Consider the following 15465-nt stretch of genomic DNA (forward strand, 5'->3'; position numbering starts at 1 on the left):
TCTTTTCAACTCATGCACTTGGAATACCTGCTCAATAACTGATATCACTGCTGAATGTTATGATTGGCTTCATGTTTTTACCAAATATTATGCAACCACAACAGCCTTTTAAATGTATTTCCTTGTACTCATCTGTTTACTAGTAACCACACCACTTTAGATCTATCTCAGCAGCTGACTGCATATACTGGTTACCTGCTTTGTATGTTCATAGGTTGGTAAGAAATCTAGAAAAGCTCTAATAGAGAAGCATCTCTGCAAGATGGATGGATACCTTCCATAACGGTTGTCACTGTAGTCAGTTTAAGTGTGCCTGGCATGAAAAAACCTGAAGAATTCTTGTATTTATCTATAAGCTCTATAATTCAATTTGGAAATCAAAACTTTTAACATTTAATGCCACCTGATAGTCATGTGACTTAGGTTTAAAGACATTCTAGAAGATGGCAGAGTAGGGTGACGTGGAACACACCTCCCCACAAATATATCAAGAATACATCTACAAATGGAACAATTCTCACAGAGCACCTTCTGAATACTAGCAGAGGACCTCAGACACCTGAAAGGACAAGAAAGATCCCCATGTAACCAGGTAGGATGAAAGAAATAAAAAAGAAAAGAGGAAGTGGGATGGGACATGTACCCCTTGGAGGGGAGGTGAAGGAGAGGAGAGGTTCCCACACCTGGGGAGATATCCTCACCAGTGGGGAGATCAGATGGGACAGGAGGGGAGCTTCGAGGGCTCAGAGGGAAGTACAGCAACCAGTCTGTGACAGGCAGGACAGAGTGAGACCTACACGGACGGTCCGTGCCACAGTCGTGCGCGCCCCAGCCTGAGACACGTGTCGTGGTACGGACAGGGGCTAGGTGCTGGAATGTGGGGTTTGGAGAGCTGACCTGGGGAGAGGACCACTTTTGTCTGCATGGAGTCAGCCTGAAGGGATAGGAGCAACCAGGAATGTTCGTGGAAGAAGCCCCAGCTACCACAGAAGCAAAGCGCTGTTGTTGAGCGGTGTGCGAAGGACACAGCCGCCACTGCAGCCTCTTTCCCCACGCACTGGCACCTGCCGCTGCAGGCACTACGAGGGGCTCCCGCCTGGGCAGCCCCCACATCCTGACCACCGCCCTGGCCCCCTCCCACCTGGGCAGACCCGAGCATCTTGACCGCCGCCCTGGCCCCCTCTTGCCTGAGTGGCCTCACAAGCACCAGTCACCACTCTGGCCCCCTCCTGCCTGGGCAGGCTCATGTGCTCAGGGGCAGCCTCAGGAGCAGAGGCTGGTAGGTCTGAGCCCCAGGGGCCGTGTGACTAAGGAAGAAGAGCTGACGTCTCTCCTCGCAGCTTTGTCAACCATGGATTTACACCTCTGCTGCCGGCTTTGTAAATTTACCACCTACAGAATATCCAAACAGACAACGAGTGCTCCTGCAGCTGAGACAGGTCTGCCTTTAGCAGCTGTGGGCTTTGTGTGGGTTGAACCAGGCCAGGGTCTGAGCTGCCTCCATAGGTCCCACAGCAACTCCATGTGCATGACTGCTGCAGTCCTGGCACCTGACTTCAGTGGATGTGCATTGGTGGCCTGGTGAAAACAATGCTTTAGAGACACCAGGGCCAACTGCCAGCATACCCACAGTTAAGGGGACGAGAGCAGGGCCAACAACAGTGTACTTTGTGAGCCAGCACAATGGGTGGAAGGTGACACAATAGAGCACAATCACAGGTGAACAACTCCAGAGGAGGAATACTCAGTGGTTTCTCTCCCAGTGGGAGGGAAATCCTGCCTACCTCACACCGCAGATCAGAAACACAGCTCAGAAACAGATCTGGGGGCTTCTACTCCAACAACTAGGAAGGAGACCCTGCCCCTGACGGCAGTGACAACCACAGAGGAAAGTGGAGGCCCTGCTCAATATCTAGTGCAGGCTCTGGTCACCACAACACTGGCCACTGCCACCGAATGAAGAAAAAAGAATGAGAAAAAATGAGGACAGTCTCAGAGACCTCTGGGACAACATTAAATGCAACAGCATTCACATTATAGGGGTCCCAGAAGGAGAAAAGAGAGAAAGGGTCTGAGAAAACATTTAGAGAGATGTAGCCGAAAACTTCCCTAAAATGAGAAAGGAAACACTCACTCAACTACAGGAAGCAAGGAGAATCAAATACAGGATGAACCAAAGAAGGAACACAACAAGACACATGTTAACCAAACTGACAAAAACTAAATACAAAGATAAACATTAAAAGTAAAAAGGGAAAAGCAACAAATAACATAGAAGGGAACCCCCATAAGGTTATCAGCTGATTTTTTGCAGAAATTCTGCAGGCCACAGGGAGTGGCATGATATAGTCAAAGTGATGAGAGGGAAAAACCTACAACCAAGAATACTCTACCCAGCAGGCCTCTCATTCAGATTCAACAGAGATCAAAAGCTTTATAGACTTTCTGCAGGGTTTTTATCATAAATGGGTGTTGAATTTTGTCAAAGTTTTCTCTGCATCTATTGAGATGATCATATGGTTTTTCTCCCTCAATTTGTTAATATGGTGTATCACGTTGATTGATTTGCGTATATTGAAGAATCCTTGCATTCCTGGAATAAAACCTACTTGATTATGGTGTATGATCCTTTTAATGTGCTGTTGGATTCTGTTTGTTAGTATTTTGTTGAGGATTTTTGCATCTATGTTCATCAGTGATATTGGCCTGTAGTTTTCTTTGTGACATCCTTGTCTGGTTTTGGTATCAGGGTGATAGTGGCCTCGCAGGCATACAGGGAACTTTCCTCAACATAATAAAGGCCATATATGACAAACCCACAGCCAACATCATCCTCACTGGTGAAAAACTGAAACCATTTCCAATAAGATCAGGAACAAGACAAGGTTGCCCACTCTCACCACTCTTATTCAACATAGTTTTGGAATTTTTAGCCACAGCAATCAGAGAAGAAAAGGAAATAAAAGGAATCCAAATCAGAAAAGAAGAAGTAAAGCTGTCACTGTTTGCAGATGACATGATACTATACATAGAGAATCCTAAAGATGCTACCAGAAAAATACTAGAGCTAATCAATGAATTTGGTAAAGTAGCAGGATACAAAATTAATGCACAGAAATCTCTTGCATTCCTATACATAAATGATGAAAAATCCAAAAGTGAAATTAAGAAAACACTCCCATTTACCACTGCAACAAAAAGAATAAAATTACTAGGAGTAAACCTACCTAAGGAGACAAAAGACCTGTAGGCAGAAAATTATAAGACACTGATGAAAGAAATTAAAGATGATACAAATAGATGGAGAGATATACCATGTTCTTGGATTGGAAGAATCAACATTGTGAAAATGACTCTACTACCCAAAGCAATCTACAGATTCAACGCAATCCCTATCAAACTACCAATGGCAATTTTCACAGAACTAGAACAAAAGATTTCACAATTTGTATGGAAATACAAAAGACCCCGAATAGCCAAAGCAATCTTGAGAACGAAAAAAGGAGCTGGAGGAATCAGGCTCCCTGACTTCACACTATACTACAAAGCTACAGTAATCAAGACAGTACGGTACTGGCACAAAAACAGAAATATAGATCAATGGAACAGGATAGAAAGCCCAGAGATAAACCCACGCACATATGGTGACCTTATCTTTGATAAAGGAGGCAGGAATATACAGTGGAGAAAGGAAAGCCTCTTCAATAAATGGTGCTGGGAAAACTGGACAGGTACATGTAAAAGTATGAGATTAGAACACTCCCTAACACCATAAACAAAAATAAGCTCAAAATGGATTAAAGACCTAAATGTAAGGCCAGAAACTATCAAACTCTTAGAGGAAAACATAGGTAGAACACTCTATGACATAAATCACAGCAAGATCCTTTTTGACCCACCTCCTAGAGAAATGGAAATAAAAACAAAAATTAAAAAATGGGACCTAATGAAACTTCAAAGCTTTTGCACAGCAAAGGAAACCATAGGGCTTCCCTGGTGGCACAGTGGTTGAGAGTCCGCCTGCCGATGCAGGGGACACGGGTTCGTGCCCCGGTCCGGGAAGATCCCACATGCCGCGGAGCGGCTGGGCCCGTGAGCCATGGCCACTGAGCCTGCGCGTCTGGAGCCTGTGCTCCGCAACGGGAGAGGCCACAACAGTGAGAGGCCCGCGTACGGCAAAAAAAAAAAAAAAAAGGAAACCATAAACAAGACCAAAAGACAACCCTCAGAATGGGAGAAAATATTTGCAAATGAAGCAACTGACAAAGGATTAATCTCCAAAATTTACAAGCAGCTCATACAGCTCAATAACAAAAAAACAAACAACCCAATCCAAAAATGGGCAGAAGACCTAAATAGTCATTTCTCCAAAGAAGATATACAGATTGCCAACAAACACATGAATGAATGCTCAACATCATTAATCATTAGAGAAAGGCAAATCAAAACTATAATGAGATATCATCTCACACCAGTCAGAATGGCCATCATCAAAAAATCTATAAACAATAAATGCTGGAGAGGGTGTGGAGAAAAGGGAACACTCTTGCACTGCTGGTGGGAATGTGAATTGGTACAGCCACTATGGAGAACAGTATGGAGGTCCTTAAAAAACTACAAATAGAACTACCATATGACCCAGGAATCCCACTACTGGGCATATACCCTGAGAAAACCATAATTCAAAAAGAGTCATGTACCAAAATGTTCATTGCAGCTCTATTTACAATAGCCAGGAGATGGAAGCAAACTAAGTGTCCATCATCGGATGAATGGATAAAGAAGATGAGGCACATATATACAATGGAATATTACTCAGCCATAAAAAGAAACAAAATTGAGTTATTTGTAGTGAGGTGGATGGACCTAGAGTTTGTCATACAGAGTGAAGTAAGTCAGAAAGAGAAAGACAAATACCATATGCTAACACATATATATGGAATCTAAGAAAAAAAAAAATGTCATGAAGAACCTAGGGGTAAGACAGGAATAAAGACACAGACCTACTAGAGAATGGACTTGAGGATATGGGGAGGGGGAAGGGTAAGCTGTGACAAAGTGAGAGAGTGGCATGGACATATATACACTACCAAACGTAGAATAGATAGCTAGTGGGAAGCAGCCGCATAGCACAGGGAGATCAGCTCGGTGCTTTGTGACCACCTAGAGGGGTGGAATAGGGAGGGTGGGAGGGAGGGAGATGTAAGAGGGAAGAGATATGGGAACATATGTATATGTATAACTGATTCTGTTTGTTATAAAGCAGAAACTAACACACCATTGTAAAGCAATTATACTTCAATAAAGATGTAAAAAAAAAAAAACAAAAAAAGCTTTACAGACAAGCAAAAGCTAAGAGAATTTAACAGCACCAAACCAGCTTTACAACAAATTCAAAAGGAACTTCTCTAGGCAGGAAAAAAAGCCAAAAAGGAGTCCACAACTAGAAGCAAGAAAATCACAAATGAGAAAGCTCACCAAGAAAGATAAACATAAAGTAAAAGTTGGAAATCATCCAGACACAAATACAGTATCAAAACCAGCAACTGTGAGAAGAGAAGAGTGCAAATGCCAAGAAATGGGAAATGCATTTGAAGTTAAGAGACCAGCAACAGAAACACTCATAGATTTCAAAATCAAACTTATGGTTACCAAAGGGGAAACGTGAGGGAAAGTGATAAATTAGGAGATTGGGATTAACATATACACACTACTATAAATAAAACAGATAACTAACAAGGATCTACTGTATAGCACAGGGAACTCTACTCAATATTCCATAATAACCTATATGGGAAAATAATCTGAAAAATAATGGATATATATATATATATATATATATATATATAAAACTGAATCACGTAGATGTACACCTAAAACTAACACAACATTGTAAATCAACTATACTCCAATAAAAATTTAAAAAATAAAATAAGGACATTTAATACTACAACTTTAAAATATCAAAGGGTATTTTAGTCTTCCAACATTTCTATTCTCTCTCCATCTAATTTCACAAAAGCCAACTTATTCTCTTTGGTATCTTAACTTTTTTAAGCATGGTATCACAATAAAATTTTGTGCTTTGATATATGATTTAAATCCGAATTTACTTCAAAGGACAAAGCTAATGTCCTGTAATTAAAAAAAAAAAAAGTGAGATGCAGATAAAGCATATAAAAAAGACTTACAAGATTCTGAGCAACCCTCAGAGTTTCTGGAGCAATACGTCTGGCTGAAATTTTATTGAGTGGAATTATAGTGTATCTGCGTTTCAATTCCCCCTTTTCTAGTAGCTTTTTTCCAGTAACCTAAAACGTTGTGCATTAGAAATGAAAAAAATATTAATGACAGAGAACATTTAAATGGAATGAGTGCAAGTTTAGGAATCCATAATCAAATAAATGCTGAATGCCTACTATCCTGAACGATCAAAATTCTAAGATCGATAATATGCATTCTGGGCTCCTGAGTTAGCATTACTCAGCCATAATAAAGAACGGAATACAGTTAATCAAATATAATCAATAACATAATTAAAAAGTCATTAACTCTATAGTTTTACCCTGTAAAGATAAGCATCCAGCCTTAGGAGAAGCTTAAAACATCAAGAAAGTACCCAGTTCTACTAGGAACACATGATTTTTCAAGCCAAACAGCAATTATAGCTTTTCTTTCATGAAAATCAATTTACCTCTGTGTCTACTACAACATTGTAGAGTCGGTCCCCAGCCACCAATTCTAAAGCTGTGGTTGCAGAAGTATCTTTCACACTAAACAGTGAAGCTACAAGTCCTTTCACACAATTTCTATTCCAGTTCTTCTCTGGATCCCTAAAACAGAAAAGTGGACAAAAATTAATCTTAGATAAGAAAATAGAAAAAGTTGTACTTTAGTAGTCAAGAGCTCTTTCTGACAATAAAGTAATAGCACAAGAATCATATAGTTTTAATGCAACAAAAATTTCAAATGTCTCAGATGACTAGCCAGCTACAGGCATACCTTTTATTGTGTTTCATAAATACTGCTGTTTTTTGTTTTGTTTTGCTTTTTACAAATTGAAGGTTTATGGCAACCCTGCACTATCAGCTGATAGTATTTTATAGTAATAAAGCCTTTTTTAATTAAGGTATGTACATTGGTTTCTTTACACAGTATGCTACTATACACTTGACTATTGTTTTAAAATCAATTGAAAGATCTTTCAGTATATATTTTTTCAATGTAACAAAAATAACTTTGATGTTCTAATCTTTGTAATACATATATTAAGTATTCATAAAAAAAGAACCATAGAGTAAAACAAACTGTAAAATGTTAATGTTTACAGTTTTGATATTAATGATATAATAACTTTAAAGGAACTTTCCAACTGAGATTAAATTCCCCTCATTTTGGTTTTAAGATTAGTGGCATTAGTAGCCTTAAATTTCACAAGAATTTCCCCTGCCTACAAATCTGAAACATTCAATAAACACATTTAAGGAAAATGTATCAATTAAGGAAAAGCAGCTTACAATAATTTTCATAGAAAAATATATCCTGGTTATTACCATGATGTTAGAATTCAATGTTTAGCTCTCTTACCTGTAGGCAAATCGAAGATTGGGAAATCTGGCCAAGAGAGCTTCATATGTTTCTTTCAGTCTACTGATATCACGAGATAGCTGCCTGTGCCTTTCCAGAAGGCATTCCTCCTTGTTTTCTGAACAATAAGTCATAAGTAAATTGAAACCAAGTTTTAAAAACTCAAATATTCTACTGCTTTAAGGAAAATATTAGTAACCTCTATTTCCAAAGCATCTCTAAAAGCAAAATACAAACTTCTGGTAAGTATTAAATAAAAGCATGCTTGACATTCAAATTTCTATCAAGTGTCAAGTAGACATATTTCCAACACATAACACCATTTTCATGCCAAGAAACAACATATGAATTGGATACCTACTAATGTAGAAATATATAAATAACATTTTTGAGTTTTCAAGTGGCACTTCAGAGTGACTAAAGCAGGAAATTCTCAGTATTGAGCTTTCAAAAATTCAAAGGGTTGATTTATACTTATTTTTTGTGACTATATTTATAAATAATTCCTATACTAATACCCACTAATATTAATGGGATAAAATATTTCCTACTTGCTATTTCCTTTATTTAAGGAAGTTTCTATCAATAATCACTACTTCCTAATGATTTAACATCTTTAAAGGCCAACCTTCATAATTTAGCTTTTTCATTTCGGCTTCAAGTTTTTCTCTAAGTTTCTTCACAGCTTCTAAAGCTTCTTGATCCTTCCTATAGCCACCATCCATCTTCTTAATTTCTGTTTGTTTAGTCTTTAATTCTTGTTGGGCATGTTTCAACTTCATCTGAGCCTATAACAGAAAAATGTAACAGACTATATGAGGCAAACAGTGCTAGTGATAAAATGGCCACAGATTCAGATTGCTTTAAGAGACATCAGCCTTAAAAATGTAACTGTTTGGTCACCTGGATCAATATCTCAATAGATCATTTCCCAATGTTTTCACCTCAAAACACTACTCAGAATATAAATGAATAAAAGCTCCAATCATTAAATAATTTGCAATTTAAGTCCATATTTTTAATATTTATAAAACTGATATCAATGAGCTCAAAAATTATATCAAAGAATAACTATCATTAGCTGGTTAAATTAAAAACAAAATAGAAAGCTATTTCTATCACTTTCTTCCCTCCTTTTCCACTTAGATATGCATGTTTGTATTTATGTATATTTGTGTTGTATAATTAACTGTACAACTGTACTGAACAATGAGAAATAAAATTATACAGGAAAAGGAAGCTAAACTGACAGAAAAATTTAAAAGCTATAAGTCTGATATTTAAATGCTAGTTTATATAATTGAGCACTATTCCTTAAAACCATGAACTAGTATTCTAAGATCTAAATGACTGTATACTTCCTTTAAAACTGAATGGTGGACTTTTCCCAATATAAAATAAGTTAACAAAAAAAAACTGACCATCACCTTTTTTGTGACCATAATCTTCGAATGAAAAAGTTGCAAATATATAATAGAAAACCTTGAATGGGATTAATACACACACATCTGTGTATATTTTTAAAGATGAGTCCTCCATTAAAAAACAAATAAAAGAATGTGCGTGTGTATATATACATTTTTTCTTTCTGCCATCAAAACTCCTGCGTTCATAGGACTTCTAAGCTGCACAACTATCTAAACAAATATGAAAACCATTTTATAGATCGAAAAGCCATTGAAGATTATGAAATCAGAGTAGGGAAACCAAAGACTGGAATGGGGGTAAATGGGAGGTAGAGATACTTCCAAGGAGGATACTACAAAGTTTCAGAAACAAAGTTTTAAAGAACTAAGTGTGGTGGACATAGAAATGAGGACATTTTTGTTTTCCTGTTAAAGCTTAAAACTTCAATTTTATGTCAATAAAACAGCAAAAACATGAAAACAAACTAACCTCAAATATTCCATACAATGCTGAAAGCAGAACAGAGCATTTATGGCACTTATAATTTCAATTAATCTATAAAGGTATTTTACGTTTTATAACATCTTAAACTAACATTGTCAACAGTTAGCAATCAACATATTTGAATTTCATTGTTTTAGGTGCTAAAGAGTGACAGAATATAGTAAACAATAAAAAGTTCCTTGATATTGATCTGATTATTTTCAACATTTTATAACAACTGCCAAAGCATAATGTGAAGGAGCTTCTCAAAAAAAAATGAAAATAAAAAAATTTAAAAAAACTGCAATCACGTAGTGCTTACTGTCTATATTTACCTGTTTGGCTTCTGTCTGAACTTTACTTATGTCATTTTTACAGGCCATCATTTGACCAGCAAGAGTTGCTTCTGCTCCATCTTCATTACTGGACAGGCCAGCGGAAACAGCATTGAAGTGCTGCTGTGCAGCAGCCAAAGCTTCAGCATCTTTATTACTTGCTTCTTGAAGGGCACTCAGCCCATCTGTCATCTTTTTAACCTCTTTTTCCTTTGCTGCTAAAGTTTTAGAATCCTTTAGGAAGAGTTTCAGATTGGAAAGTATTATATTTTAGAAAACCATCCATTTTCTTAAACACATATACCTTTATGTCATCAAATTTCACAGCAATTTGAAGTGAACATGGTAATTTAACCATCATAACTTTATACTTTATTCCCATTTTGAAATTCAGCCTTTCTCAGTTTTTAGGATAAATGTACCTCTTATCCTAATAATACTTTCATTCCATATGTTATAGTCAAATCTGGGAGACAGTGAACTAAAACATCATTGCAAATTTACACAAACCACTTGAAAAAACTAAAAATCAAGTTTTAAACCTATAAAATTGAAATAATAACCACCCTACCCAAAGCTTCAAAGTAGAGATTTTAGGATTAAGAGCATGAATAGGAAAATATAAGCTATTAAAGGCCATAAATTTAAGTGTTAAATAATTATGGGAACAGCATTACTAACACTTAACACATTTAAGTTCTAGTAACCAAGTATCTAATGCTATGTAAGATACCAGCACTGAAAGAAAAAAAAAAGAAAAAAAAAATCTAGTCATATTTACATGAAAGTGACCAGAAATTTTGGCTCACTTAATTCATGATTCATTGGATATTTATTAGATATGTACCAGGCATTATTCTAGACATTAAAGACATAGGGTCCTCAGGGAGCCTACATTTCTAAGGTGGAAGACATAGTAAACAAATAACTAAAGCAAGGTAAAGGGACAAGAAATGATGGGACTACTGTTTTAAGAATGATGAAGGAAGGCGTTTTGTGATGATATTTTGAGCAGAAACCTAAATGAAACAAAAGGAGTGATCATGCTAATACTAGGGGGACAGCATACTTGGCAAGCTCTGAGGAATATGCTTGGGTGTTAGAGGAACTGTGGTTGGAGCACAGCGAGCAAGTGAAAGCAAGGTAACTATTAAGGACACTACTAAGTATCCCTCCTGGGAGGTGATGGATTCAACCAGGTTAGCAGTGAAGGAGGTGTGAAAAGTGGCTGTATTCTGGATATACTTTTAGAGTCAACAGAATTTGTTGATGAACTAGATACCATAGAGTTTGAGAGAAAAGGGAAAATTCAGGAGGACTCCAGGTTCTGGAGTGAACAGCTAGGTTAATAGTGGTATCATTTACTTACATGAGAAAAATTCAGTAACTCAGGCAGGTTTGGGTAGGTAGGGAAAATTTAAGAGTTCTATTTTGGTTATGTTAAGTTTTAGACTTCTCAAGTCATCCATATAAAAATGTCAATTAAATAGCTTGACAAATGAGTCCTTCAAAGAAGGAGTCAAGGCTAATTATTGATTTGAAAGGCATCAATATATAGACGGTATTTAGGGCTATAGGGCTGGACGGGATCACCTAAGAAATGAGTGTATATAAAAGAAGTCTGAGCACTAGCCCTGGGGCATGCCAGCATATGTATTTTGATTTGTATTTTCAACCTGGATTCAAGGTTCATATATTCAACTATCAAACCAACATCTCTACTTAGATGTCTAACTGGCTCCTCAAGCCTATTATCCTCCACTCAACAAATGGTAACCATATTTCACACTGTCAAAGACAAATCTCTGGAGTTATCCTTCAGTCCTTTTTCACAGTCAAAAACCAATCTGCTGGCACTACTTACAACAGCCAAGACATGAAAACAACTTAAATGTCCATGGACAGAGGAATGGATAAAGATGTAGTGTGTATGTACACACCCACACACACACACCCACACACAATGCAATATTACTCAGCCATTAAAAAGAATGAAATAATGCCATTTGCAGCAACATGGATGGACCTAGAGATTATCATACTGAGCAAAGTAAGTCAGAAAGAGAAAGACAAATACCATATGATACCATTTATACGTGGAATCTGAAACATGACACAAATGAACACATCTACAAAACAGGAAGACTCACAGACATAAAGAACAGACTTGTCGTTGCCAAGGGGGAGGTGGGTGGGGAAGGGATGGGTTGGCAGTTTGGGACTAGCAGATGAAAACTTATATATAGGATGGATAAACGACAAGGTCCTACTGTATGGCACAAGGAACTATATTCAATGTCCTGTGATAAACCATAATGGGAAAGAATATGAAAAAGTATATACATATAACTGAGTCACTTTGCTGTATAGCAGAAATTAACACAACATTGTAAATCAACTATACTTCAATTAAAAAAAAAATCTACTGGGTCTGTCTGCTGGACCTATCCTTAAAATACACATAAATTCCCACAACTTCTCTAATATCCCAACTTCTATAGCATTTATCCAAGGGCTATCACCTGGACACCTACTACCTGGATTCCCTGCTTCTTCCATTTATCTTTAGTTTATCCTCAAAACAGCAATAGTCCTATTAAAATATTAAAACATCATGCTTCTGCTCAGCCAACTCCAGCAGCTTCCCATGCCAGTCAGAATAAAGGTCAAAGTCCTTCACATGTTTTGCAAAATCACATGTGATCCTACACCCCATTACCTTTCTGCATTTCTACTAGTTAGTGATAACCAGCTACACTTATCTCTTTACTTTTCCAGTACCTTAGGCACTTGGGGCAATTGCTGTTCTTTTGCCTGGAACACCTTTCCCCACAGCCTCCCAATTTATCTACATTGTTCTCTGACCTCCTACAGGTCTTTAATGAAATACAGCCCTGCCAATGAGACCTTCGATGGCTACCCAATTTAAAATCCCAAACTACACCCCCGTCCCCTATACTACAACCCTCTCCACTGCTTTATTTTCTCTCCACATCAGTTATCACTATATAACATATGATATTTTTCACTTATTTATCATCTTTATCATCATTTCCCTCACTGGAACAAAGACCCACAAGGTGTTTTGTCCATTGCTACATCCTACCCCAAACAATTACCCTTGATCCATAGCAGACACTCAATAAATATTAACAGAATGGATAAATGTATACTACTAGAATTAAATTACACTTCTCGTTTGCTTACCTCTACCATATTTTTTTCCAGCTCTTTGCGTTTATTCTCTTCACTTGCCAGATTTTTCTTCTTGAAATCAAAGGCACTCTGAGATTTAGTATTAACTCGCTGAGCTTCTGCAAGAGCATCTTCTAAAGATCGGAGTATACCTCCAATTTCCTATAATCAAATGCACCCAGTTCAATCAATGTACTTAAAAATTTGTTCATGATGCCCTTTTCTTGTATAATTTCTACATAAATTATTGACTTTTTATAAGCTATTTCATTATTATACTTTAAGAAATCGATACAGAAGACAATGCCCAGTAAATCCTAAATAGTTATTGTATAATATATAATTTAATATCTTTTTCAGAGTGTATATTCTATTCTTACATATATGCCTGACCTTATCTTTTCTTTTTTCCAACTCTTCTATTTCATGACTAAGTGCTTTTATTTTTTTATCATTTTCAGACAATTCTTCTTGAAGCTTCACAATTTTATCCTGCATTTCTTTTAACTCCTCAGCTGAGCGTTCTTTGGTATCTTCAGCCAGCAAAAACTGATAAGCAATATATAAACGACTCAAATGTTCTATTTCTCTCATTAGCTTTTGATACTCCAAGTAGGAAGATCTTTCCTGAAAGAGAAATCACCAGTAAAGTATAACTCAAAATTCATATTTTTAAACAAATTTGGAAAGAATCAAAATACAGCAACATGTATACAATTTCCCATTACATGATATAATGGATTTTGTCTTAAACTGAGTGATCATGGATTATAAATTTTAGAAAGCTTTAAATAACATTAGAACTACGGTTAGATAGCATAATACCATCTGTAGTGAATGTGGTTATTTCTTCTCAAATATAATCAGGCAGTTGGGATTAACAAAGAAATGCAGACATAAGATTCACAGACTGGCAGTAATAAGAAGTCTATATAAATACAACCTACACAACCATGAATGATGCACTATTAGATGTACTTTGTAGTAGTATTACCAAGATGCCCACCCAACATTCATTCATGTAACTATTTATAAGTATTTGCTCACACATTACTAAACTTGATTCCCGTTAGGACCTACTGGGACAAAGTAACAAAATAACAAAAAGTTCCTAACTTGAAGAAACAAATTCAGGGTGATTAAATGACCACTCCATATTTTTAGATTTAGAAAGAACTTGTCAAAATCAAACATGACATCTAGGTTTAAACTCGTGATCTAGTGTTTTCTACTAAATCATACATACAAAAGGCAGAACCTTCAAGATCACAATTTTTCAGTTTTTCCAATAATGTCTATGCTACTATATGGATTCAGAAGAGAGCTTGAGAAATATCAAACTTTAATGAACATTTAATAAATTCCTAAATACATAATTTAAAACCAATGTGCTATAAACACATTCTTTCACTGAAACACTAATTACAATGTCAGAAGCTGCAAAGATTATAGAGAAAACAGTCATCTGTTTCAATACCTTTCGTTTACCAATTGCCTTGACAGCAGCAATTACAATGACAGCCCCCTTTTATCCGAGAAGTTATTCACGCTACCAAGAAAAGTCACTGAGAGGGCCAAATATTTATGAAATATTATTCCATTCAATTCTAAATGTACAGGAAAATTTAGACTTCTCTTCAACAAAGAATTAAAATCTGGCATATTTTCTGAGATTAAGACAGGCAATCTATTTACAAAACCATTATGACTTAATAGATATGAAGTACACTGTCCTCTACAAGCAGAAGGCTAAGTATGGACTACCAACTCTAACGCCTTATCTCATCCGCCAGAATAATTCCTGAGAAGTGGTACACATTTCATCCCCATGTGTATGATCGTCGATACATCACCAATTTTGAGAAACATTCTAGCTGGCTGTCCTCACATATATAGTACATACCTCTTTTAATTTCTGAATGGTTGGAGTAATTTCTTCTTCAAGTATCTGGAAAATAAAGGAAGATCATATTTTTCAGTATGTGAAGTACCATTAAAGAAATTTAAAAGGGAGAAGTAGGATGTAAGACTAAGGAAAACTGAACTAAGGCTGGGCGGAGCCGGGGTGTGGTAGAATTTCCCTTTTTACAGCAGAGAAACTCTAAATGCAAAAGTACTCTCTTCTCTCAAAATATTTTATATAAATTTAATTACCATCTTAATTTCTTTCAGCTTAGCCTCCTTTTTTTCTATAGTCTTCTGGGCAGCTATCTTTTTGTATTCATACATCCTGGTTCCAGCTGCTTCTTCTATCATGGACAAAATCTGGAAAGACGATTGTATTAATGTTTTAAGAATCCAAGACAATGAGTCTCATTGGAATTTACATTAAGGATATTATTTAATGCCTTAACCTAAGTATCTTAACAAAATTATGGATCATAAAAGTTAAGTACATAAAATTGTGCATATTAGCTAATAACCCTAACATTCAAGAAACATTTCTGGCCTTCACTCC

General features: G+C 36.5%; 2 protein-coding genes across 4 annotated transcripts in view; one reads left to right on the top strand and one right to left on the bottom strand.

Moving 5' to 3' along the window:
- Positions 1-9961, top strand: part of LOC113619869 (olfactory receptor 13C3-like) — a 344039-nt gene extending 334078 nt beyond the window's left edge. The window contains 1 exon segment of the mRNA XM_027105337.1: positions 9856-9961. The gene's annotated coding sequence lies outside the window, so the exon portion shown is untranslated.
- SMC2 (structural maintenance of chromosomes 2) overlaps positions 1-15465 on the bottom strand; it is a 51763-nt gene that overhangs the window by 28745 nt on the left and 7553 nt on the right. For all 3 annotated transcript variants that reach the window (XM_027105334.1, XM_027105332.1, XM_027105333.1), the window contains 9 exons: positions 15162-15272; positions 14911-14955; positions 13401-13634; positions 13020-13169; positions 9813-10046; positions 8216-8375; positions 7588-7705; positions 6695-6833; positions 6192-6311 (listed from right to left, as the gene is read on the bottom strand). In XM_027105334.1, the coding sequence (XP_026961135.1) occupies positions 6192-6311; positions 6695-6833; positions 7588-7705; positions 8216-8375; positions 9813-10046; positions 13020-13169; positions 13401-13634; positions 14911-14955; positions 15162-15272 (1311 nt within the window). The remainder of the gene's footprint in view (positions 1-6191; positions 6312-6694; positions 6834-7587; positions 7706-8215; positions 8376-9812; positions 10047-13019; positions 13170-13400; positions 13635-14910; positions 14956-15161; positions 15273-15465) is intronic.

Source organism: Aethalodelphis obliquidens, unplaced genomic scaffold, assembly GCF_003676395.1.
Source record: "Aethalodelphis obliquidens isolate GAN/ISIS:26980383/991018 unplaced genomic scaffold, ASM367639v1 scaffold7, whole genome shotgun sequence".
Classification (NCBI taxonomy): domain Eukaryota; kingdom Metazoa; phylum Chordata; class Mammalia; order Artiodactyla; family Delphinidae; genus Aethalodelphis; species Aethalodelphis obliquidens.